Source organism: Lepisosteus platostomus, chromosome 8 (assembly GCF_059453375.1).
Source record: "Lepisosteus platostomus isolate fLepPlt1 chromosome 8, fLepPlt1.hap1, whole genome shotgun sequence".
NCBI classification, from domain to species: Eukaryota; Metazoa; Chordata; class Actinopteri; order Semionotiformes; family Lepisosteidae; genus Lepisosteus; species Lepisosteus platostomus.
Window position 1 is genome coordinate 46,774,446 of NC_142618.1, and position 27,239 is coordinate 46,801,684.

Sequence of the window (27,239 nt, forward strand, 5' to 3'; positions counted from 1 at the left end):
AACTGAGAGGAGCTAGGAAAAAAATAAGAGCTGGCATAAAATCTGCCAAGAAACAGTACAAATCCCAGATAGAACACCACTACAACACCAACACTAACCCACGACGCATGTGGCAAGACATAAATACAATCACAAGCTACAAGAGCAAAACAAGCCCTGTAAGCACTACTGACCCCTCTCTGCCAAACAAGCTTAACACCTTCTACGCACGCTTCGAAGCTCAAAACCCTGAACCAACCACCTGGACCACTGACTCCCCTGCCACCCCACCCCCCACACTATCCAAGCTAGATGTGTGGAAATCACTAAGTAGAGTGAACACACATAAAGCTGCTGGACCTGATGCCTGGCCTCGTACTCAGAACATGTGCCTGGCAGATAGCTGATGTCTGTACCGACATCTTCAACATGTCCTTGGCCCAGGCCACTGTACCTAGCTGCTTCAAGACCACCACCATCGTGCCAGTACCGAAAAAATCAGCCCCCACATGCCTGAACGACTACCGCCCTATTGCACTCACCCCCATCATAATGAAGTGCTTTGAAAAACTACTTATTCCACACATTAAAGCCAGCATTCTAAAAACACTGGATCCTCTCCAGTTTGCCTATTGCACAAACCGCTCCACAGGGGATGCAATCTCTATAGCTTTACACGCCACACTAACCCACCTGGATAAAAGGAACACCTATACAAGAATGCTGTTCATTGACTTTAGCTCAGCATTTAACACCATCATACCCCTAAAACGTTCTACCAAACTCAGGGCTTTAGGTTTAGATACAACCCTCTGCAGCTGGATCCTAGACTTCCTCACCAGCAGACCCCAGACTGTCAGGATTGGCAACCTCACCTCCAACACACTCACCCTTAACACCAGTGCCCCTCAAGGCTGTGTGCTCAGCCCACTGCTTTACTCCCTGTTCACCCACGACTGTACTGCCACGTTCAGCACAAACACCATCATCAAGTATGCTGACGATACCACAGTCGTGGCCCTGATCACTGACAATGATGAGACTGCCTACAGGGAGGAGATAAAACAACTTGCAGACTGGTGCCGAACCAACAACCTATGTCTCAACATCAGCAAAACCAAAGAGCTGATTGTTGACTTCAGAAGACAAGGAAAAGTTCACTCCCCCATCTACATAGAAGGGTCTTCGGTGGAGATGGTGAATAACTTCAAATTCCTAGGTGTTCACATCTCTAAGGACCTTACATGGACACTGAACACCTCCAGTCTCATCAAGAAGGCACAACAGCGGCTGTACTTCCTGGGAAGGCTGAAGAAAATACACCTACATCCACAGATCCTCACCAACTTCTACAGATGTACGGTGGAGAGCATACTGACCAGCTGCATCACAGTCTGGTACGGCAACTGCACCACATCCGACCGTAAGCACTACAGCGGGCGGTCAAAACTGCCCAACACATCATCGGCAGTGCCTTACCATCCATCCAGGAAATATACAACACCAGGGGTCTGAAAAAAGCCACCAAAATGATGTCTGACCCCACTCACCCCAGTCATAACTTGTTTGTACCCCTACCATCTGGCAGAAGGTTCCGGTCACTCCAGTCGCACACACAACTAGACTCCAAAATAGCTTCTTCCCCAGAGCTGTCAAGTTGGTGACGCCCCTACTCCCTCCCACCATATTATGATCTCTCCTCACGTCTTTCTGTACCCACAATGACTGTACTCCTACACCATTACACACACATGTAAGCAGAAATTGTACTGTCCCCTCGATAGCCCAGTAAAACTGTACCGGTCGTAATAATATTTAAAATTAATTAACCATACTATTTTTAACCATACTATTTTTGCACTGTTCCAAGAATTACCTTGCACTGTTTTTGTCCTGTTATATTTTCTCTGTTAGCGGAATTTTGCAGTCTTGATTACTTGATTACATGTTATTTATGTTATGTTGATTACATGTTACTGTTATTGCTATTGTGTTACTGTCTATTGTCTTATCTTCTGTCCTATTTATATACTGTACCTGAGTGACTAATGAGAAACACTTTTCATTATGTTACGCACCTGTGTAAGTTTAATGACAATAAAGTTGAATTGAATTGAATTAACTGTACTAAAGTAGAAATGCACTTTTGGATTATCTCATTTAACAGAGGCAATGGTTTCAACAGAGGAAAGCTATCTACATCATATGAAAAGTGACAATAGTCACCTTCTCCAGTCTATAACTTTCGAGTCGTGAGTATTGTCCCTCTTTTAAGCCTCTGCACCTCTGGGCTGTTATTTTTAAGTCTGTCCATAGAATCTAAACCAAATCCAGAAACTGAGAAGGTCAGTCAAGTATTGGCATTTTGCAGTGGTTTAAAAACTCAGCTGTTGTTTCTGTCATGCATTTAGGGTTGTTTTCATGTGGGAATGTAAAATTGTGACTGATCTGCCAATGACCACAAGGAATCATTGTTTTTTATATCTGGCTGCATTTAAATGTCCTTCCATAAACCATGCATCGCCTAGATTTGCACTAGACACCAAAATGCTATGGATCCACCACATCTGAAAGGTTTACAGAGGCCATGCAAGCTCAGCCCCAAACATATTGTTGTTCTCTTCTGGAAAAAAGTTCTGTCCTGGAAACATCAGACTGAAAAACATTGTCAAAAAAGGCTATGGTTTAGAAAACCATTGTTTGGAAGCATTCAGAATTTGACAGGCTTTTTCCACAATAAAGGTACTGCATATTATATGTATAAAGTGAGGTTTGTATCCATTAAACTGTTCATTACTCAAACATCTTCTCATTGTCCCATGCACAAAAAATCCTAACATTAATTCTTCAGATAATTAAATATTGTTTTTGTTTCTTCTGCCTTTACCAGGAATTCAGTAAATTGCTATTCCAGACCTAAGGTTAATCTTTAAAGTTTTACTTAAAAAAAGCCACCTGATGCACAAAATGTTCTGACACTGTGAATTTCAAGTAATTCTGCAAAATCGCTTTTCTGCACCTACTGTAGGTTTCAATTCACTGTCAGCAGTTTTGGTCTGTGTTTTGGTTGGTTATATGTATTGTTTGCATTGTTTTTTTTTTTCAAACATAAAGATAAATGTAAATACCCGCATGTGTTTTATACTGTTAAAATATGTAGTTCACAATCCTTTAAAAATAAATCTTGAACTGAATGGAATTTAGGTCAAAACATTTTTATTAAGTAACCTGTGTTTAAACAAGCTCTGGAGGGTGTATGTGGTCATAACAGGTTCACAAATCACAACTCAATAAGGTGAGCTGACTAATTATGAATCCATAGAAGTGATTCTTCTATATAAAAATATATCAGGCATAGGGCCACATGTGTTAAATATTCACACTTGTTTGTTTTCGTCAGGGAACAAAACAAAAGGAAGCGTGAAAGTGTCTTTGAAATCTTTTTCACTTATGAAGTTATTTTTTACATCCTTTTGATTTTATCATCAGACATTTAGTTTGTTTTCATTTTACAAAAAAATCTTAAATTACTTAAAACTTCTAACGACTTTAAAATCGATATGACATAGCTTTAATAACACTTTTACCATTGAACAACACATATAACATTACTAAATAAAATGTATATGTGCTGTTTAATTAAAGAAATTGCAAAAGTAAAACACCATTTTCCAAGTGCTTTGTTCAATGCAACAGGGTTGCAGGGTTGTTGGAGCCTATCCCAGCAAGTAACAGGATCAAGGCGGGATACACTCTGGACAGGACACCAGTCCAACACAGGATACACACAGAAGAAAACTGGACACCCGGAGGAAACCCACGCAAACACAGGAAGAACATGTAAACTCCATGCAGATAGCACCCTGGGAATCAAAACCAGGGCCCCATGGTGCCACCCTCAATCTTACATGCACAAAGAAAATACAAAAAATGGAGGGTACATTGAAGAAATGTACTTATCTTCAATGTCTGAATGTTTATTTAGAACAATAATAAAAAATGTTTTTCATATCTTTACTGAAAAGAAAGCAGACAGACACTCTTTAACATGATTCTTTTGCAATGCCTCAGAATACGGCCAAAACTAATCATTATACTTCAAGCTGTGAGTTTTACCCAGAGAAATCTTCAGACAAGACTTCAAAAATGATGACGTCAGTGAAGGACACCCTCAAATTTATGTTTATGAAGAAGAGTAAATAAAGTACAATGCAAAAGTATTCAGACCCTTTCAAAGATCATTTTTTGTACATTTTCTCTTGAATACTGAAACAGAAGACTTCTTAGGGCAAAATAAGTTACAGTAAATGTCAGCAAAAACTTACAATTTTACCATTTTTGCCCATTGTTCTAAGCAGATTCCTACTCAGGCTCTCAGGTTCCCTGGGGATTGTCAGTGGTTGGATTCAGGATAAATCTACTGTAGTACGTTTAACACATAGCTGACTTAATATCATATGAAGACAGAGAAAAGCCAGGAGAAGCTACAAATATTATTATGTTTTGATGCCCATGTTAATACACACAGTCTTCGACACTCATTCCTTAAACACCTTAGTATTGACTTTTAGTAAGAACTTCTAAAAGGCTCCAAAAATGTATGTGTAAGAAATTATGCATAAGCATAAAACAACAAATTCCAATTAAAAAACGTGTTGCATAAAATAAACCAATGGCTCTGTGCTTCAGCAGAGTTCATACTTTTTGTGTAATAATTCCAAATTGGGAGGAAAAGGAAAGGTGTCAAGGAGTTTGTTTTTTTCACTAAAAAGTTATGAACAAAAGAAAAACAAAGCACTGTAACTGTGACTTGAAATAACTGGAATATTGGCTGAAAAATGTATTTCTCCTTGTTATATATTTATGATACTATTCACAGTATGTGCTATCTCTACCCACATTTACTTAATTACACGTTTTTGTATCTCTTTACAACATTCAACCTCTGCAGAAACAATCTGATCCAATTCCAATGTGTATAAAGCACATGCCCTGACATCCACATAAAAAGTTACTACTAACAGCTCACATTAGAATAAAAAGTATATCAATAAGTTTAACTTTGATTTAAAATACCTAATATAATTTTTCTAAGCTTCAAATACTGAAGATCTCTACAAGCATTTTTATGAGATATAATAAAACATGATTCATAAAAAGAGATGACACTTTCATATAAATATATTGAAACAGAAATAAACATTATCTTAAATTAAGCAGCTTTACAGGTACAGTATAAACTGTCATATATTTAAATTTCCAAATGTTTCTAATAATATCTATATATTAGTAGTTAACGTTCTTGTAACATAAAAGTCTGTTCTTAGTTTTACTGAATTCAAACAAATAATGAATTATATTATTTGAAACTATCCTATTTTTAGCTTTTTTAACAATAAAATATTATTAACTTGAAAAGAAAAAGTATCATAATTAAAATAAGTAAATCCTGTTAAAGGAATACTTATAAAAATAATTAAGTAGTTAAACAACTATTTTAGGTATTTATTTTATGCTGGCATGTTCTTGTTCTCTATGCATTTCCAAAACTCAATTACATTTTACAGCAACCAAAAAACAATTCATATAAAACAGTTAACAGAACTCATTAAACGTGTCACCAATCAGTGTGATATGTTTTTAAGAAGTTGCTACCAAGTTAGCAAAATTATACATAATGTTGATTTCTTACTTAGGAACAAAAATATTTCCAATTAGTGTTGTTCATTTTTTATTTGTGTTGAAATAGCACACCATAAAAAAACTGAAACATTTATTTTTACCTGACAACAAACCCAAATGTCTGAACAACAGTTAATAATTTGGATTTTTTTTAGTACTGCATAAGAAAATAAATTCAGGAAATTATCAGAGATTTTGCAATGCAGGTATGCCAATGTACCTATTACTATTATTATCACGTCCACTCTTCTATTTTCATTTTAAGAAGAATAATTTGCAAGATATATATTTTGGGAAATGTGGACACATTGCTGCTTCATGAGAACATTATGTAGAAAGTGACTTACAGTTTCTACAGTTGAGCGCCAACTTTAAAAAAAGGGTTTATTTTTTCTCTGATACTCCCAGTTGTTACTACAAAACTGAGCTGTGGGCGTGGCTAATGCAATTTTTATGGTTCGAGTATTGGGGCCCAGGCTAAATAAAAGAATCTCCCTCTTGTATTGTCTGTCTTCATCTTTTCTTAAGAAGTCTTAAGACTTGTAGCCTCCCGGTGTGACTGAATTAACACTGGAAGTGAGCTACCCAATTTCAGTGATGAAAGTTGAAGATGTACAGTTTGTGCAGATTCCACTGATTCTGAATGAAATTGAAACAAGCCTCCATTTATTTCTAGATTAGCTTCTACTGGGGCAAAAAGCTAAAAAAAAAGTATGATATTTTAACATTTACATAAACTTGTAGCAATGGAAAATGTTCTAAAAACAGCAAGTTCTGATGTCATCTTACTCCCTTGAAATACGATACCGAAAAGCTTTTATATTGTAGACTTAAACATACATCTACACGCTGCTAGGAATAAAGACAAGCTTTCTTTTAAAACGTGGACAGCCCTTCAGCCAAAAACACTTTGTATTAAGGAGCAATTCATTCGTTTTGATATATGAGATCATAAGTAAGAAAGTACTGACACTAATAAAACATTGTGGAAAAAAGGACTCCTGTAATACTTCCTTTATGCAAACAAATGACCTGTTCAAGATTTTTTTAAAGCTACCAGCTTACTTTGTTGCTCTTTGCAGATGTTTTCATCCAGAAATGTTCTGTTTTTATGACCCTACACCCTACTGTTATTGAAAAATGTTCTTTTTTTGAGAGCTATTGTTTGGTAGAACTTTAGATTTAAGCTATTTAAACAGCAGAGAGATTGCTAGAACCCCCCCAAAAAATGTAAAATGCCTAACAATTTCTGTTCCTAATCAATCACCAGAAATCAGGGGCATCATTAAGGCCTTTGATCACATATCTTCTTTCAAACACAGAGCAGGCACTGCTGGAGCAGTATGAGCAGGCAACCCTCAAGACAATTCAGAATGAAATATGAGCACGCCTCCAAATCCCACTCTGGAAAATCCATGGCATCCTAAAGGAAAAGGACCACATTCTTCTGCATCCAAACGCACACATTAAAAAAAAAAAGAAAAGATTTTACTAATCCTTTTAGAACTCTGCCTCTAGTGTGGAGCTTTATAAAGAAAATGAGTAAGCAAACATGCCAGCAGATGATGAAGGAAAGGACTTTAACAACATTTATTACACCAGAATCTGCGATAGTCTTTTCTGTACTCAATTAACTCTTTTTCCACTTCTGTTGGATCCCCTTTCATCACTACGATGGTGAGAGAAACACTTCCTAAATCACTTGCCATACACTATTCTGTAGCACAGTTAAGGCAGCAAAGTTAAAGAACCACAACTTTTAAATTAGCATTCCACTGTGTATGTTACTGTACATACCAAAGTCATTAAATCCATCCCGTTTCCTTATTTTAAGATTGAGAGAATTTCATTTTATGAAGGATTACAGTTTAGAAAAAGTTTTGCATCCAGAAGATCAACAAAACTGAAGGCAAAATTATCCTAGTTTTTTTATTCATTCATTATTACTCTGTGTGTGGAGTCTACAAACCAAGGATTAAATAAAAAATAACATCAGTTTGGGAAAAAAAAACATAATTCATAGATTTATATATTTTATGTGTAAATTTTGGGATATAGTGCTTTAATGTAAATGCATATTTGATTTTTCATGGTTCAGTACCATATATTGAAAGTAATGCATAAATACATAACATTTTCACTACTATCTAACGTATTTAAGTGCAATAAATGTTCAGAGGCCAATGTATTCAGGACGCTTAATCTGGAGAATGTGCACTAACTCCAGTAACAGCTGTATGTATTCTATATACTCTTTAAACTCCTAAAATAATAATTTCCATTTACCCCTGCTCTAATATTTCTAAGCAATTTAGAGATTGGATTTTTCAGACATTATTAAAGTCTTCTTTAGAGTGACTACAAAAGCATTCTATAGCTAACAAATGCCTAATTCTGAGAACATTACAGTGTGTGCACCAGACAGCTACAACACAGAATGTTCAGTGTCCTGAAAGCATACAGGAGTCCAAGTATACTGAGATACTGAGTTGCATTTTTATTACATTACTTTTTAATATGCTCATTAAAAGCTCAACTGCAATGGGCTTTTTCTCAATATGTTCAGTGAGGGTAAAACAACAGATCTAGTCTACTAGATGTAGCATCTAGTCTGGTTTAAGTGTGATACAGTAACTGAATTCTTATTAACTAAATGACAAATGTTCTTATACATAATAAATGCACTACAAGGCTGACTGCAATTTCTTTACATTAACGTGGTGATGACCTTTTGGAGCTAAATACACTTTGGACTAGATAAATGCTTAATGTTGTGTATAAAAGATGTAAAAATGTTGTCTTGTAAAAATGTTTCTTATTGGGAAAAAATCGTAAGCTCAGTGAGATTTTGTTGGATGACTGTATGATATACATTCAAATAATTCTTAAATACTAAGGTATTTATTCAATTTTTTTCTAAATACTAGTAGTCTAATTCTAGTTATGACTGGACATTTAAATTGACCACTGCATGACTGTCAGCGTGTTAATCTATTAACCACAAGAAAAGTAAAACAGCAAGATAGAGTATGTTACATTGCTAATATAATTGCCTTCAGCATGGAAATCTCTGATTCAGGCAGTGCAACAATTTCCAAACTGACATGATGCAGTCTGAAGTGTAAGCCAATGTTTAAAACCACTGCAACAACAAAATCTCTATGCAAGATTATTTTTACAGAAATGAAGAATTAAAGATCTATTCCTCTCAAACATGTAATACTGCATTAGTTGGCTGCTAAGCAGTATTACTCTTGAAAAAGCAGGAACAACTCAGTAGGCAGTAGTTTTCCTGCTGAGATAATAAAATACCAGTGCTTGGATGTATTGCTGTGTCGTGGCCTATAAAGTACCCTTTGCATTTTCATGTAATGACCTCCTGTGTTAACCTTAGTATCTACTGTTATGTTCTTTAATGTATAATGATAATAGTCCTCATTTGGGAATATAATACATCTAACACATTCCTACTAGATTTATGGTAAAATTGTGTCAACTGAAAAAAAAAAAACAATATCTTATATATAACAATATCAACTGAAAAAAATAATACGTAAGCCACCACAAGTTTGATCTCTGGTGTTTGCAGTATTAACAGGAAGAAAATGGTTACATCTTCAAGAAACACCTTCAAAAGAGTAGAGAGCAAATCCATTTCTGCACACAACGGTTACACAACGGCTTTAATTTGTCTGCATGGTAATGCGATGTATTCATGTTTTGATGTTATCTTTTATTTCTTGTACACTTGTCATGCCATCTTTAGTAATGACACAGTGTACTTAAGGATTTTGTGAGGACACGCTTGCGGTGGTATTTAAAAAAGAAAATGAAAATCTTTGCTGCCAAGGAGGCCTTAAACTTGTAAAATAATTTAAAGAACGCACAATATCTTCACAATGATTTCACAAATAAATACAATTTTTCTTATTGTTTTATTGTCCATTAAGTACAGTACTATAAGTGGCTCAGTATCTTGGATGTTATGGATCAGTTTTATTTTGTATTTATTAAAAGTACCTAAAGAAATCATGCTTTAGAAGTGGAATCCCGCAAAAAAAAAGATCATTACAACTCCCATCAAGTGATCAATGATTTCATTAATAAGACAGATCACAAAACTGTCATATCGGTGACAGAGCTGTGAAAGATGATCACAGTCTCCTGCTCCATTTTCACAATCTGGGATTCAATGTGGCAGCTCAAGCCCCATTCAATATTTACTGAGATGGGGGAAGAAAAGTGAAAATCCATTTTCAAACCAATTTTCAATTAGGATCCACAAGCTGTTATCACAGGTGTCGCAGAATAGGGTCCGTAAGTGGAAATGTCTTCTATCCGTTCTGAAATGAAACCTTATCTGTGAGGCACAAAGATGGCCAGGGACAGCCTATCTGTAAATTACTTTTCATCCTGTGTTAACGGAACTTTATTTCTGTCATATGACATTCTGCCTATTTGATGTTAATAATTTAAATGCCCACCTAAAACACCCTGCCTCCACCCCCTTTTTCTTTTCCCAAAGACTTTTCCATTTGAATGTGCTTTTGCTGTAAACAACTTTCATACACCTCTTTTCCTCACGAACGTCATTTTTCACCAGGCCTCTCCTGAAATCTCCGGGAAAAAAAAAAGGCTCCACTCATGCATTGTAAAGTTCATCTCCACCCTTTTTTGCATTCCCCCTGTGATTTCTCAATTGCAAACTCTCTAGGACCGTCGTTTCATTAATTCAGCACCCAACTAGTAGAAGCTTTTCTTTCACATCTATCAGGCTTTTTTTTTTAGCAAATTATCCCATGACGGCGGATTTATTCAGTCAAAGACCCCGGACTTTGAGAGGCAACAAAAGAATCAAGAGACTTTCTGGTCCACCTGCCTGGCGAATGATGAGGCAGGGTAAAGCCTCCCCCAGAGAAACCAATCAAACCATTGTGTGGCACAGTCAGACCTTTTCAACTGTCAAGCCAGGAGAGCAGGAAAAGAGATGAAAGAACTCAGGATGAAGCTACCATTTACTGAGCCATGTGGGAATGCTCTCCTAAGACTTAGTAATTGCGATGGAACTCAACTTTTTATAACTTACTGAGAGAAGGGAGGAAGAAAAAAAAAGACTCTAGACAGATACAGAAAGAACCTAACGTTAAAATCTGCTTTGGTAATTCTGGATACTTTAATCAGTGTTTTGCATTGCCGTGTAGCTTTTTTTTTTTTGCTATGTTAAAAAAATCATGTTACCACTGAAATGGGCTTCAGTATTCTACTATTAAATTATACAGGCCAAATCTTTAAAATGACTAGAAAAATAATGCTTTCTGTTACAGAAGCAATCAAACAAACCTGCAGAAATGCACACTCTGAAGGCTACCAGGGAAATATTTTTAATGATGGGATTTGTTCATTAAATTGAAAACTTGTTTAAGTTAAGTCTTTTCACATTAAAGGTCATAAGCAAAATAAAACATACTGTACACAGCTACTAAGAGAGATTCTAGGACAGTGTTTTCCAAAATGATATTTCAACATTTTAAGCTTAAAGATTTTAAGCTTAAAGATCTGAAAAATTATTCGTTCATGATTTTTTAAATGATGTAAAAATCTCTGAATTTACAAATCCAGCTATGCAAAGCATGTAAGGTATGGAAAACAGATGACATGAATGAATGAATTTGTCATCTGTAGTTTTTTAACAGTATTTTAGAATTTCTGTTGAAATTCCTCAGGAGAGAGAAAAGGTGTAGCAAGACGTTTTATAAACACAAAGTTTCTACCATTTAATGTGTACGGAGTGGCAAGAAAAACTGACCAAATTGAAATTGAAGTGAAATTAAATTTATACACATACAAATAAGGGAAAGCTAAATGGCATCTTTAAAAACTATTTGATTTTCACTAAATGTAAAATCATTTAATTACAGAAAAGATGTTATGTAGTCTAAAGCAAATGTTAAACTCATGCACTGAATAATCCGAAAAAACTGCAAACTATAAAAAGTTATAATATTTTGATAATGATAAAACCAATACAAAAATAAAGCAATAGATTAACAAAATAATAAAATTCCTATTATTTTTCTTCAATGGCACTAGGGGGATTCGGTCCGTATTAAAACATTTCTACTAAGAATCTTCAGACTGCTTCGTGGCTAAAGTTTCTCAAATTCCTGTCATTGTGACCTCCCTCCTCCAAAAAAAAGCAATCAAAGCTCGTATGTACTGCCCATTCTGTTCTAGAGCCAATGGTCTCCTCTCACCTCTGACCTAACCAACGAACTCCAACCATGCCTCTATGGCCATGAGGCCATTAAAGGGTATCACAGCTGCTCCAGAGCAAAGCTGTAGGCAATTAGGCTATGCAGAGAAAGCTGCCAGAGTCATCTCTCTAGGCTTCTCAGATTAAAGGATGTTTATATACCCCCCCACCTCCCCCAGGTAGTTTTTTTTTTCTTTAAAGACGACATGGCCATTTTGAAAAAAATAAATAAAGAGTTAACAAAGCCTAGAAGACAACCTCCCAGTTCCCGCCTCCAAACACCCAAGGGATCGTGTTTTTAGAAAAGCTGCCATTTTACATCAACGTGAAGATTTGTATATTATTCTTGGGGGTGGACTTTTTCCCCAAGGAACTTGAATTTAAGAGTCAGGCTCCATTTTATAACGCAAACCTTCATAAAAACATTTTAGCTCATGCTGTTCAAATTGCCAACATATGCTATTTGACACACCCAGATTATTAACATACACAATTCATACCATTAATGGGAAGTTATTATTTCCATGTTATGTCAGCTGATGGAAGTATCCAACTATCTCTTTTAAGGGGCATTTTTTTCACTTAAGAAATTTTAGGCACCTACTGTACAGAATCAAGAGAGTGAATTTCTAAACCATGCTACATTCAACAAAGAAGATGGGAAAGGGCACAACTTAAAACATCTAACACAAAAGGAAGTTGTGGAAAAGATTTCTAGGCACTAATTTTTGACTATTTTATGATATTCTTGAGAACAAGTCTGTTATCTTGGATAAATTATTTTGGAAATCGATTTTTCAACTTTTCATGACATCCCATCAGTCATCAGTTACACCAAGACAAGTTTAAAGTGACAAAACATACATCATTATCAAAGTCAGGATAAATATACTTTGTAGTCATTTGTCATGCAATTAGACAATAGAAATAATAGACTACTGTTTTAAGTGACATTAAACACATTAATTTTTCTAGTACTTCACCACCAAGGTGGGATAGAAATTTCAGATCACATCTGAGCAGTCCTTCAGCTCCTGCTTATAGATCCCTGCCATGCATAGTTTTTCTGCATTTTTTTTTACTTTACATTAAGGCAATTATTTCCACATGTCACCTTGATTACACATTGGCCTAAAAATGCATGTGTGTATGTATTCTAATCTATGTAATATTAAAGCTAATATTAACTGTATAAAGCCATTAAGACAGGTAGTCACACATACTAATTTCCATAAATTCTTACATATTTATTACTAATATCTCTCTTCTCTTATTGGTTAAAATGAATATTCTTGTCTGAACCAGCCATTACACTTTCAGACTTATATGACAGTCTGTCCTTTGTCTAAGCTTTAAATGGCAATGTACAGAACCAAAAACAGTATCAGTCATATTACCACATAATTGTATGTGTGTCCAGTTTACCTTCATTAATCACTCTGTTCTGTGTTATTTAATAATTAATTTAACAAATTAATAGTTTGTTCAAGTAATTTTGAAAAACTAAAGTATATGGAAAACTGGCTATTACTAGTCAACAGTTTTTACATTAGGAATTAATAAACATCAACGAATACTCTTAACTCCATGGAGAGATACAAATATTCTTAGATGTCTACTGGTCTTCACCGGGCACCCCTGTAGTACTGCATGTGCCACCAATTCATTTTTCACTTTTATATTTCAAATTAACCTTTACTACTTAAGGGTTTCAAATACACTATAAGACCGAAAACAATTAGGACAACAGATAAAATCAATCAAAGGGAGCTATTGACAAAGTTTTTAATAGGGTTCACACTTGCCCTTGGCTTTAATAGCTGCTGCAATCCTACAGGGGTCAGTTTCCACGTTTGATAGATGTCTACTGAACTACTTCGACATTCCTCTTGTAGCACAGTTTGAAGTGCAGCAGGCTGATTTCTGCAGTCTCTTGCCAATTTATCATTCCAGTTAATCTCAGAGGTGTTTGACGAGTCAGGACTCTTGAGTAGACCATGGACCTTTTTCAATACTGTGCTTTCTGAATCAATGTGTTAAAACACCTAGCTCTGTGATGTGGTGCTTCATAAAGCTGGTAGATAAAATGCTGCTTGCTCTGTGTGGTCTACTTCAATGTATCCCATTCTGCGGATTCACATTTTTGACAACGGCTTCTGAAATGGCTGCCCTGCCATTTTGTACCAGCTGACGTGCTGAATGTCCAATCAATGTGCCATACTGTGGGGACATGGCAAAAAGCTTTCAGATTGCCTTTATATGCATCAATCATGCAAAACTCTGCATAGCACGTACAACAACATGAAGACAGTGGAAAAGCTGTCCCAGTACTTTTGGAAATGCTATGAATGCTGAGAACATGCCAGGCGCACTGACAAAAAATGTATAGAAAACCCACGACACTGGGTATGTACACTGTCATACATAATGTGTCATATACTTTACATTGTCATAGGGTCTTAATAAACCACAGACATTAGAAGTATCTTAACAGTTAATGTGTAGTGAATGCAAGTATCTCTATAACTTAACATTCTCTGCATAATCTCCAAGTATAATTTGAAAGGGTGAAGTTACATGGTTTGAAAGTGGCTTCTTTTGCAAGAAGTCTACCAAGGCTAATCTAATTTCATTTTACAGAGAGGGGGGATGTAGTGCCTCAACCAGTGAAGCTATTCATTCAGGGCAACTTGAGCCCTGTGGTTCAGGCATCACCAGTGTGAGGCTGGGCTACAGTATGTCATTCATGTGCTGACAGTGACCGGGATTCCCACTGCAATGACACAAAACAGCCCGACTGCATGGGCAACAGTCAGCCAGAGTCCCCTTGGCTTTCAGTGGCTCCAGGGACATTTTGGATGCCTGCAAGCTTGGAGTAACATTAGTACCACAACACACCACTCCTCCAGTCAGCCCATGTTCTATTCTAAGGCACCAAGCGCAGCTTGGCAAAAGACAAATGACTCTGGCAAGTGGGTATAGGGAAGAAGCATAACCAGAAGACTTCATTCTCTAGGTGGTAGAGGAGTGGTAGCCATGAAGCTGGATCAGACTTATTGATTAAATTAAGTGGGTCAGTCAAAAGTAGGAAACATAAATGGGGTGATTCTGAAATTAAAGCTGGTACCTTTTTCATTTTCCTGCATATAATGATTCTGCACAAACACGGCCCTCGCTGTAAAATGGGGATTCAACCAGAATCCATTGATCCCATCATTTTTATCTTTAAAAGACTATCTAGAGTACATCATACATATATGAGATATAGTAACACATGTACTGTTGTTCACCTTTACAGCTGTTTGCAGCTGTGCCAAAAGGGTACAAAGTTGGAACTCCCTGTCTACAAAGTTTGGTATGGAAACAATGTTCCACAGTGCAAGTGCCAGTGTCTTTTCTTTACTTAAGAGAGCCATTTTATTTAAGAACCTCCCCATTTTCTCAAAAGCAATGCCATTGTTTCTTATTTACTTTCAGACAATGAACAGTCTGACTCAACCGACCTCTGTCTCCTCGTCTTTATGACATAGTAGACTTTGGCCTCACAACTTGCTTTCATGGTCTAAACAAAGAAAAAGAAATTTCACAGCAGTTAAAAGAGAATGGAATGCATGGCCTCCTGAGTGACTCTATCAGTAAAGGTGATTACCCCAGCACAGGTTGCACACTATGATCAAGGGTTCGAGCCTAGCTCTATGTGACTGGTCTTCCCTAGGAAGTGGAGCAAAACTAGCTAAGCATAGGGTGGGATTAGTTGCCCAGCTCCTAGGAGCTTATAAGCTTGAGGTGTCAGTGAGAGATGTGTTCCTCCTCCAATCAGCACTAAGCCTCTGGTACAGGGCTGTGCTGCCTATAATTATAATAATAATTGCTTACACTTATATAGCGCTTTTCTGGACACTCCACTCAAAGCGCTTTACAGGTAATGGGGACTCCTCTCCACCACCACCAATGTGCAGCATCCACCTGGATGATGCGACGGCAGCCATAGTGCGCCAGAACGCTCACCACACATCACCACCTATGCTGTGTTAAATGGCAGTTGGCTTGAAGGTGAGTGGGTCAGAGATGTCTGCCTCCACTTCCTCATTGTTCTCCAAGTGCAGTCTCGGAGCTTCACAGCCACAAGCTGAGAGGTAAAAACAATGTGGGATTCCAAATCGAGAAGCTGCAACAAAAATAACTGACAAAATATTTTTAAAAATGGAACTGAATCCATCAAATCCTGGAAAGACAATTCTGCACCACTTTCAATTTCATCCTGCATTATTTCTTCAGTGATGATACAATTAACTAGGTACAGTACCACGGAGATCTGTATTAGGACCACTGTTCTTCCTAATATACTGTATATCAATCATCTAGATTCTGGCACAGTTTGTCGACTAGTCACATTCACCAGTGATACCAACTTGGAGGATCAGCATACATTGTAAGGAGCCGCAAAGGAAATCTGACATGATTTAGACAGAATTCAAAACTCGCCAACAAATGGCAGATGACATGTAATACAGACGCATACAGAGTGTTAAATAAATACACTATAAATATGATTTACATTTACATCTTCTAGTTTGAGGCAATATGGAGAAACAATAAAGAAAGCATCATGTTAGGACAGTTAAATGCACAGCATTTAAATCCTGAGGTGCTATGGGAAAATTGTACACTGAACTCGTACTGCCTCCTTTGATGGTAGTATGGTGACCAATATTACACACAGAATACCGTGTATAATACTGGTCACCGTGATAAAAAAGTTACTGCTGTTCTGGAATCAGTCGAGCAAAGAACAACCAGGTATTAGCTTGAGTTCAATGGAATGTTCTACTCTGACAAGAGAAAAGTAGAGTATGTAGACTCAACTGACTTCAAAATAAACAGGACACAAATAGGACACAAAAGGAAATTAAAATGTGCATTTAAAACTGAGAATATGAAACACTTCTTTCTACAGAGAGTCTGGTAACAAGCTACCCAGTCAACCAGGTCAGATTTTGGATAATTTAGCTACTAAAGGCAAATAAGTCCAATAGGCTAAATGGCCTAATATATTAAACTACAGTACTGTATGTCTCAAAAAAGGGTTAAGAAAAAAATCAGTCATTAACAAAATTAATTAGAAAAGGGATAAAAGTCATTTCATGAACTTTTGAACTTTTAAGCAATATGCCAAAATAGAATAAGATGAGTTATTTTTTTATTGAGCAATTCAAATCTGAAAATATAAAAATATCTGAAAATATAATCTCAGTGTATATCTCCAGGATGCAAATTTGTGTCCTGAAGCACAGAAATACTGAGGAATTGTTTTATGCAAACCTGCTTTTCTACCCCAAAATGAACTGCTTCTATAAATGTTTCTGAACTTTCTGAACCTTAAAAGCCAGTACCCTTTCTGTAACATCTTATTTGAAAGAGAGACCAAGCAAAGTGAGGTAACTATTTTCACCTGATTTTCATCTTTTGTTTATTTCATAATATTTTGCCTTTTGGATTTGAAATGCAGTATTATTTTATTTTTTTATATTATACAGGAATTTCAATTGATCAAATGAATCACATTTTCCTGTAACCACAGGATGAACGCTAAATGCAAGTGTAAATGTCCTCTTTATTTGTTGATTTAATACAACGTAACTCGTGGCTATGTAATTAAACAGATGCATTCAAATTAAGACAGAAACGAGCATTTAAGACACAAGAGAGCACTTTTAAAATTCTAAAACATTAATTTTCCTGTTCTCTTTAAATCAGTGATTCAACAAGAACATTTTCAAAACTTCGACAACAGGAAATTCAGCTCCTCATTTCAGTGGAAAATGTTGACAGTTTATATCTAAAAGTACAATCATGGTGTTTACATGTACTAGAAAAGTGCATTTGGTCTTCACAGTAAGGACACTGCATATGCATATTATGCACATTCCTCTCAGCCTAAAGGAGAGGCACAATGTTTAGTCTGCACAATGTAAAAGGCAAACTTAATTGCTTTATCATGCCAAAATGTGCCTAAAATGCCACATAAATCAGAGACAGAAATGCGCTGGACGTCTCACAAGATTTCGGCACTCAAATCTGCCTGTTTGCCTCAGTGAACTTGCATTACTTCACCCAAAGACATATCGGAACCAAATAAAAAGCAAAAGGTGCAGCAAAATGTCTCATATTCTATTCTAAAGGTGAAGTTGTATTTACTTAAACCTAAATATTTGTGTGACTACACAATATTTGTGTATGCACAATTTTCAATATATATACAGACACAAGAATTTGTGTTAACTTTTAAAAATGTATACAGTCCAATCAGTAACAGGGGGTAGAAGGACACACCCATTTAATAAACCCAGATTTGACAAGTGTTGCATAATAAACTGTGTTAGGACAGTGATATTCCATCATAGAAATGTATAACATACTCCCCAGGATATAAAGTGTTTTTTCTTTACCGTAGACAAAGGCATCTGAGTAATTTACACGAGCTCATGCTCTTTCTTTTCCTAAAACAGAACTATGCATCAATAAATTTTTCTGTAACAGAAGTCAAATATCAAAAGAAATTATGCTGTGATTTGTCCACGTATACCCCGCACCTGTTGAAATGAAAAACAGATGTCATCTTAAAGTTCTAGAAAAAAACATGGAACAAATTTGTCAACTTTGCAAAGAAAGCTTTAGAAATAGTCAGGAAACTCATGTTTTCTCACATTTTTAACAATGTAAAATAACAAAAAAAGGGATATAAAATGGTACAAGGAGACAAAAAGATCCAAAGGCCACAGAATCGTTCGGGCTGGAATTGGTTTTACAATATTTTCAAAAAAGTACAGAAATCTGTTTTAACTGCTTCACCTCCATTCTCCCTTCACACAGAAATGACTTGAGTGAATGCCTATACATCTCTATTTAATTAGCTTTAATTGAGTTAGCGTTCTCGTTTGGGTTCAAGTTTCTCCAGACCAGGGCTGTAAGCTTGGTTTATATCATGGTAAAAATATTTTCTTAGGAACTTCCTGAGAAGTGGCATTCATGATTACTCTACATCTGGTAACAATTACGTTTTGTTCATCTGGGTGGGGGAAGGGTTAAAGAAGGAGTGTTGTGTTACACTTGATAAGGAATCAACATGGCAGAGCTGGGTTTAAAGGCACCTCTATGTACAACACACATGCTACAAGGCAACAAAGCACTGCACGATAACAGTGGATGTTGTAAAAATAAGTCAGTGAATTCAAGAGCATGACAAACTGTTTTCTTTGTGTTCTTTGTATTGGTTTTGAAAAAGGGAAAATAAAACACTTGAAAGCAACAGACACTAGGAACAATATGCAAGGAGCCCAGACATGAACACACATGAACATGGCAAACTAATAAAGTATAACTAAAATGACTGTTAAATTAATAACTCACTCCAATAAGAGCATAACTAGGAAAGCACAGATCCCATACCTTGGATCCACACATTTTAATCTGACTGCTTGAGATTAACTATAGTATGTCCTTAAACGCAATTAGCCTGCAATGTAATGTGACCATAACAGGTTCAACCCACAGTTTCTTTTTTCAATTCATAATATTTTTTTTCTGTGTTACCGTTAAGCCTGCCAGTATTAAAACTGCTAGGTGACTCATTATAAAGTACAAATAAAGAGACTTCAACACTATGATCTGTCTTTACGTTGTGCTTATTTTAATACTTGTTACCTTACTTTTCCATTAGATTTCACAGTACTATCTAACTCTTAAAATGTTCTTCTTGGAAGTATTTGCTCGTCTAGACTAGCTTCTTTGCTTTATGATTTGTTTTGGATTAGTTTGTTAGTTTTTCAGCCATGTGAAACTGTGTAGCTAATACTTGCTTTCCAGTAAACTAACTTTAAAATTATATATCACTCAAAGCGTGGTACCATAGGACTGGTCTGATAGACCAAGATCTGAAAATCAAGTGATTACATTTGTATTATTAAGCCTACAATGCCTGTAATGTCTCTAATCACATCCTTACCTTTAGTAAAAGTTAAATAAAGCGAAATGCCAAACAACATTACTATCTGGAATGGGAAACCGAGTGAAAGTGTTTCAAAGATGGTTCACATGCAAAGCCAAACCCCCTGCTTCCCCTAACTTCCTGAAAGAACATTAAAGACTTACATATGGAGAGAGAACGAACCCAAGAATTAATTAACCCCATCACTATAGCTGGTGGTGTTTGATGTCTCCAGCTAGGAACTTGTGACAATAACATTTGGCATCCTACAAATCACCCTGCAGTTACGATTGGTGACGGCCCCTCTGTGCTAGAGAGCAGCTTTTTTATGACTTTAGCAAATGTGCACAGCTGCAGTTTGAAACAAGGAATCATTTCAGATGGAATGTTATGGAGTTATTACAACTAAGGATTTGCCATCTCATTCAGAAAGCTGATTCTTTGCTTAAAAGCCATTAAAAAGAGGAACCATTTGAAGATGTCAGATTGGTGACAAGCAGTTTAATAGGTCCATATAACCTGAAATGAATAACTGACACCTCACAGTATCAAATTTTCTAAACTTTTTTAAAAAGCTACTTTATGTTTTCCATGTTGCTGTCATTAGAATGAAGTTAGGTTTGATCACTTCTATGTCATATCTGGAAAAAGCAAACTGGTACAATAAATCTAAGGTTTGGTTTCTCAACTGTCTCTAAGTTGTTACACCTCTGAGCTTTGAGATCAGAGTTTTTAATGAATATTTACAGGCATTTTTTCACCATCATTCCTAATGTATACTGTAGTAAACTGTAGTAAGTGGTTATTGTATTTCAACCCAACTGGTTTAAAAGTTCCAAGGATGGTCAAGGATGGAAACTTGGGATTTGAGTAATGTTGAAAAGATTTGAGTTGAAGTAATCAACAAATATTGAATTATTCAACAGACAGAAAAACAGAAGTATAAGCCATATGGTTTGTTAATTATTTAGATACAAAATAATTTTTTGTTCAATGATAAAGTGTAGAAAGCACAGCATTTTGTCATTCCAGTCCACATGAGCCATGCAGCCCAAGTGATTTTATCAAGAAACAAAAGAGCTTATATGATATGGAGAAAAGACAACTGTCAGTTGGAATAAGCAAAGCAATTGCTTGGTAAATCACAAAATCACACTAAAAGAAGTTTCTAAAATTCTAACAGTTTAAATAAAAAAGTACTGTATCAATGACACTAGTCACTCCACAGTTTAGTGCATACAATAAGGGTACAAAGAGAGGAAAATAGGCTAAATGTTCTTATTATTGTTGGTTGCTTTTTATGAGAACTTTGAACTGAAAGCTCAAATGAATTATGACACTGTGTAGATTATACGTAGAGCACTGATATGATATGAAATTGCACAAGTTAGGTGAATGAACAATATTAGCCTAATGTTTTCTGAAAATATCTAAAATCCCTTCCATCTTCATGGTAAAATAACTGTAAGAAAGCAAATGCTTGAGATAAACTGTCAATTAGTAAGAGAGGAAATAAACAAGACCATAAAGCTACAAAAAAGTGAGATAAAAAGTCTTGTGACACTAGAGAAAACATGATAAAAATCGAAACACAAATACGTGATTAACTGAGCCACGATGCACTGGTAACTGCATGTGGAGGATTAATTTACAGAATAACATTTCTTCACTTGAGCCAACCACAGTATTTCAGAATACAGAAAATAAAACAGCAATCCAGGTGCAGTTACTCTGTTCACACTTGAGAGAGCAACAACTGATACAGAGAGAGGGAGCCTGAGTGAGAGGGGGAGAGAGAGGGAGAAAGAAATAATGATGACTGGGTTTTTGGCGGGCTGTAAATCCCTTCAGTAACTCACCGTTGGATGTCGTGCTGGAGGCAACTGCTTTCTCACTGACATCTGTTCGAGTCGAGCCTTTCACAATGATGTGTTCAACTTTCTTTTTCTCAGCTGCGGAACTGGCTTGGGACTGGGCTTCCATGATGACTTCTCATTACTTAACCTCTCATTGAACGAACACCTAGGAGAACACACAGTGTCAGGATGGTGCAATCTTAAACCCAGCTGCTCCTTTGTACTGTCTTAATTTTACTGCTGGGAGACAGGAACGATTTTATCCATTTTTGTTTTTTAAGCAAGTGTTCAACTTTCTTTGTTAAAACTCCTCAGAGTACTGAGGAAATTTCTGATTACTTGCACTGATTGAAGACAACTTCTATAACAAAGATTCCACCACTTTACTAGAACCATTTTTGGGGTTTAATGGTGTATATGACACTATTTTACACAATTAGAATACATTATACAAAGCAGGATATTATCATTTGAAAAATTATAACGAGAACAAGATAATATCCATCCTGTCTTTAGTATATTACCAGTCAGCATAGGACATATCACTTTTAACGGACATAAAACCCATTATTGTGACCAACATTCAAATGTATCACTACTCTTTCAATGCACTGCCCAGTGGTTTAAGCAATAGCACTTTCTATAAGATCAGAAAGTTCTGTAAAATTGTTCCAACATTAATTTCACATTTTAACTCTTTCCAGTGATCCATGGACAATTTGGATTCAATGATCACAAACACATTTATATTTCATTGTTTAGCTCTCTACTTATCGAAAAAACTTAATTAAAGCATGATGCCAATTTCCTAAGCCCAAGAGGACTGACTAAGGCTACACTGTAGCCATTCTCACTGAGGGAGTTCTCAATGGGGGTCAACATGGTAAAGGCAAGCTAATCAAAACCAGTTGGTTCTTTAGGATTAGCCTAAATACTATGATAAGTGACACAAAAATGCTCTTGAGAATACTTGAATTTTCTGAAGGGCGTAATACAACATCACAGTAGAGGGGCTTCATTGTCAAACTTATGAATCCCCAATGAGAAGTTTGTCATGAAAAGATAATTAATCTCAGCATTTTCCCCCTATATGCCTTCACAGTTTAGACACATTAAACATTAAATCTTCTACTTGTCTAGAAGTATACCTGTTTTGGATTCAAGCAACTATCCACTATCACATGGCTTTCAAGGGGCAATATCTGAGAGGGAAAGAGCAACATATCATAACATCATGATCTTGAGGATAAGATGAAGAAAGAAATGTCTTTTGTAAAAGAAGTATGTCCTTAAAAACCCAAGTCAATGGTTCATGTCAATACTTACTATAGCATACTAAATATGTTTTCCAGTAAATATGTGTTCAATACATTTCAATTGCAAAATAATTAGATAGGAAAACTTAAATTTTGTCCTTTAAAACTGTAAGATTACAGGCACTGTTGATACATTTTAAGATTACCATCAAACAACTAAGCATAGCTACTGTAGGTATCACCCACTCTTAACCAGAATGGAAAAATCTACTTCAAATAACAGGCTTTTTGTCCTTACACCAGATTTTGGAAAGCTGTTTCAACCCAAAAACAACATCTGCAAGTAATGCTTGTAAAAAGAAAACAATATAATTGTGCTGCACCGTAAAAAAAAATAAGATAAACAAAAGCTGTCTTTACTCTAATCATTTTCATATGAATTTGTGTTTGTTATAATCAGACTCAACCCATTTTAAACTATGTCATCAGAAGAAATAAATTATTCTTATTTCACAGCATTGGTCAAATATAAAGACATTTCTCATCATCACTGGAATTAAAATACCATGGTACATAAGCATGTATAATTTATAGCAACCACTTATTACTTGCTTGCTTATGGAGCACGTACACTGTCCAGTCTCACAACACTAGGGTTATACAAAAAACAACTGCACTGACAAAACCACTCTTCCGAGAGCCAGATGGGATGGATTCCTCACTAAGCATTTTTAATCACATGATTTGCTCTTTGGCAACTGAACTTTCCAAAAGGCCAAGGCCTAAATGCCAAGTGCTTTCAACTTTCAACTACTTCAGTGAGTATACCAATTCCCACTTCTTTACGAAGTAAGAAACAGAGTATAAACAATCCTTTGGCAAAGCAAATATTCACAGCTCTGAGCCGCTCAAGCGTTACTGACCCTTTTGTGTGTTTTAAACAGGTCAGATACCCAATTAAATCCTAGGCATTTTCGACTTAATCCTCCTTACACCAGCTACCAGCCTGCAGGTGTGTCTTTTCTCCCCGACCTGGGAAGAGGACTTGGGCCAACCTCCTTCTATGGTCAGAAAAGCACTGGGGTGGTGCCGATAGCAAAGGAAACACATCTCACTGAAGTTCTGCAGCACTTCAAAAACAGGGATCTGGTTATCATGTGAAAGGAAACCGTTGAATAAAAAATCATTTTTAATTATTGCATTTATTCAGTATCACAGAATGCCTTAATTTAAAGGAATACAGGAAATGAAAGGTAATTTTTATATCATTCTGCACATCACCTGCTTCACATCTGCTGTATGAAGTGTAGGCATATACCACATAAGTTGGGTATACCGCTGAAGTTTTATCCTGCACCACCTCTATCCGTGCATAAACAGGAAGACCTTTTAACTATTTAAAACGGATTCTGTAAGGTTTGCATGTTTCAATGCATACTGATGTGATGTGAATCAGTTTACCATTATAAATGTGGGAAGAGCCTTTTACCCATCCAGTACACAGATGTCATAAAAAACAACAACTTCTGCCTTCCTCCTGTACTCTTTGTTCTTTCTTGTCATCCACTTCTCTTGCCTGATTTGTTTTTTCCAGTTGCATTCTTATGTTGTCTTTTTTATTTGTCACCACCCCCTTCCCTCAGTGGCACTGTAGTTGTATTCATTTCATTAGCCAATGCATCGCATCCTCTGGGAAGAGATGTCGGGAACAGCGGTGTCACAGCATTCATCATCATTACATCAGCGGCAGGGAAGTTCATACTGATGGTTATCAACATGGAGAGCGCTCTGATCACTGTGCAAGCAAACATAGCATGTTTAATTTTTAAGAAATGACTCTGGGTATTCGGGAGGTTCATCTGCGCCACTTTGATCCACACTTCTGGGAACGTTCTTCAGGGATCCAATAAAACCTCAAACAGCGAGAAGTGCGAGGAAGCAGCCGCGTGGAATGGGGGTTGGGAGGGGGCGCAGGGAATCACAAGCTTTTCTCAAGCAGAAAGGACTCTTTATCAATCTTATCAAAAGTGCTTAGACTCCCATCTTGGGAATATAGGAATAAAACAACAAATTCTGCCTTTCACAAACACATTTGCTTTAGAAAATCTGTGCAGTGGTGCTGTGGGGCGGGCGGGGGATATTTTGCAGGAGGGAGGGGAGCAAGGCAACAACAGAAGCCTCCTGCAGTCTTTTGATAGTGGGCATCTGCTCACCTGCGGGGTTGAAGGCTTTGTGTTTTATCTGTTTGTTTTTGTTTCTTTTTTTATTTTCAACCGGACTTCACTGGGTCTCCAACTGGGTTTGAGCACTATGGATAAAATGATCCGGAGCAAAGGCCTTTTCCTTTTCAAGGGAGAAAGCTGTATTAGTCCTGTTCATCCTCCAAAGCCCTTAAGGCCCAGTCATTTCCAAATCAAACTCCTCTATGAATTCCACTTAAGGGCTGCTCTCTTTTGAGGGCGTACAAGAGTAAATCTGCCATTTTAATTTTACTACTGTGCACAATTTACTTGGCTTCTACTGTAGTTCCCATGCATCTATTTGTTTTATCACATTTTTACCTCAAATTAATTGGGCTTTTCTGCATTTAACTCATTTTCAGTATGGTGCTTTATGTTCTTCATAAGGATAGGGCTTGTGCAGTGTACTAAAGTACTGTTAGACAAGGTTGTGTATATGTATACATTTAACAGGTTTTACAGCAGTTCACAGTATTTAATATTTTCCCAGCCCAAGGCAGGATTGCATAGCCAATTTTAACACTCCCTTAGCAAAAATAGTGCTTTACTCCAACTGTGTATGAAGAGAGACAGTAAAAATGATCTCTGTAATCTCTGCCTTCTAAAACTGTGTGTCGATACAATTCCAGTAAAAAAAAGAGTGATGGAAAATAAATAAGAATAAATGCAAACAAATTTGGAATTTTTAAGATCAACAGGGAAATCCTTCTATAGTCTTTTCAAGGGCAACTTTGCGATTGGCTTCTAGACCCAGTTAGCGGCTTCCAGTATTACTAATAAGATTATACTAGTGTGCTTCTTCATTTCCCAGACCATTCCACTTAAGATGCTTTGGAGAAGTGGTATGGGACCAAATGCATTTTATAGCAGAATGAGCTGAGAACATCTTACATTTGTGGGTAACAAACAGACATGATGTAATCTTAATGCTTACAAAATTCTTTGCCCTTGCTACCATGCAGATAAGCAAAGTTTAAAAAGCACATCAATAAACCTTTAATTTCGCTAAGTGTTCTGAAGTGAAAAAACACTTTTATGTGTTCTTTGTCAATTTACTGGTAGCAAAAATATAAAAAACTGAAGTCTTTTTTTCTAGCAAAAACAAATGTGATCATTTTCAAGACAATAACAAAAACATATTTAAGTTTTCTTCCAATGTCACAGTCTTTTTTGTGTTTGTCTTTTCTTAATTTAACCAAAGCCAAAACTGAACCACACAGTGTGGTGTTCTTATACACTTTAGTATATTTCATTAATGCAAAATAAAAAAGTACAGATGTGCCAATTTCTCAAGATTAAAATAACAGTGCAGTATGCTTTGATCAGATCAGAAAAATAAAAAAAACATCAAATAAAGCCCATGTGAAATGGTGGTGACAGGTAAAATGAGAGACAGCCTTTAATTAATAAGCATTTAAGCACGGAATCATAAATTTGCAAAACAGTATTGCAAAATGAGAGGAGACAGAGTGCCAAAAGGGAAAGTATTAGGTCAGGAATGGTACCCAAATTACAATTTCAGCAAATCAAACAAGCTTTTAGCAGGGAGTAGGATATTAGCCTGATGCACCCATTATAAATATAAGCAGGCAATTAGTCAACTGTTGTTAATAAAAATCATGTCGCTGTGATATCAGGAAACACATATGTACTGTATTGTATCTAAACTATCACTATTTTTCTATTTACGTTCATAGAAACTACTGTTCGATGGGGCACTAATAAACAGATAATGATCACTAAGGAATGTTAAAAAACAGTTACATTTCAAACTTGAGACAGCTGACAAGATTTTTTTTTTTAATTCTATAAGCCCAATGCTATCACTCTAATACATAATATAAGAACATAGCCTGCTCCACCTAATTGAATATGTTAAAAGATGCTCCTGTGGGCATGTTTGTTTCATTAAGCTTTAAATTGTAGCCAAATTGAGATCTGTTTAGCCCAGTTTAGAACTGTAATCAGCCTATGAACCCTCTATTG

At 36.2% G+C, this 27,239-nt stretch overlaps 1 protein-coding gene across 3 annotated transcripts in view; it reads right to left on the bottom strand.

The window, feature by feature from the left end:
• Positions 1-27,239, bottom strand: part of gli3 (GLI family zinc finger 3) — a 162,729-nt gene that overhangs the window by 121,807 nt on the left and 13,683 nt on the right. For all 3 annotated transcript variants that reach the window (XM_088643716.1, XM_088643714.1, XM_088643717.1), the window contains exon 2: positions 21,761-21,923. In XM_088643716.1, coding sequence (XP_088499842.1) covers positions 21,761-21,884 — 124 coding nt within the window. In that variant the 5' untranslated portion in view covers positions 21,885-21,923. The remainder of the gene's footprint in view (positions 1-21,760; positions 21,924-27,239) is intronic.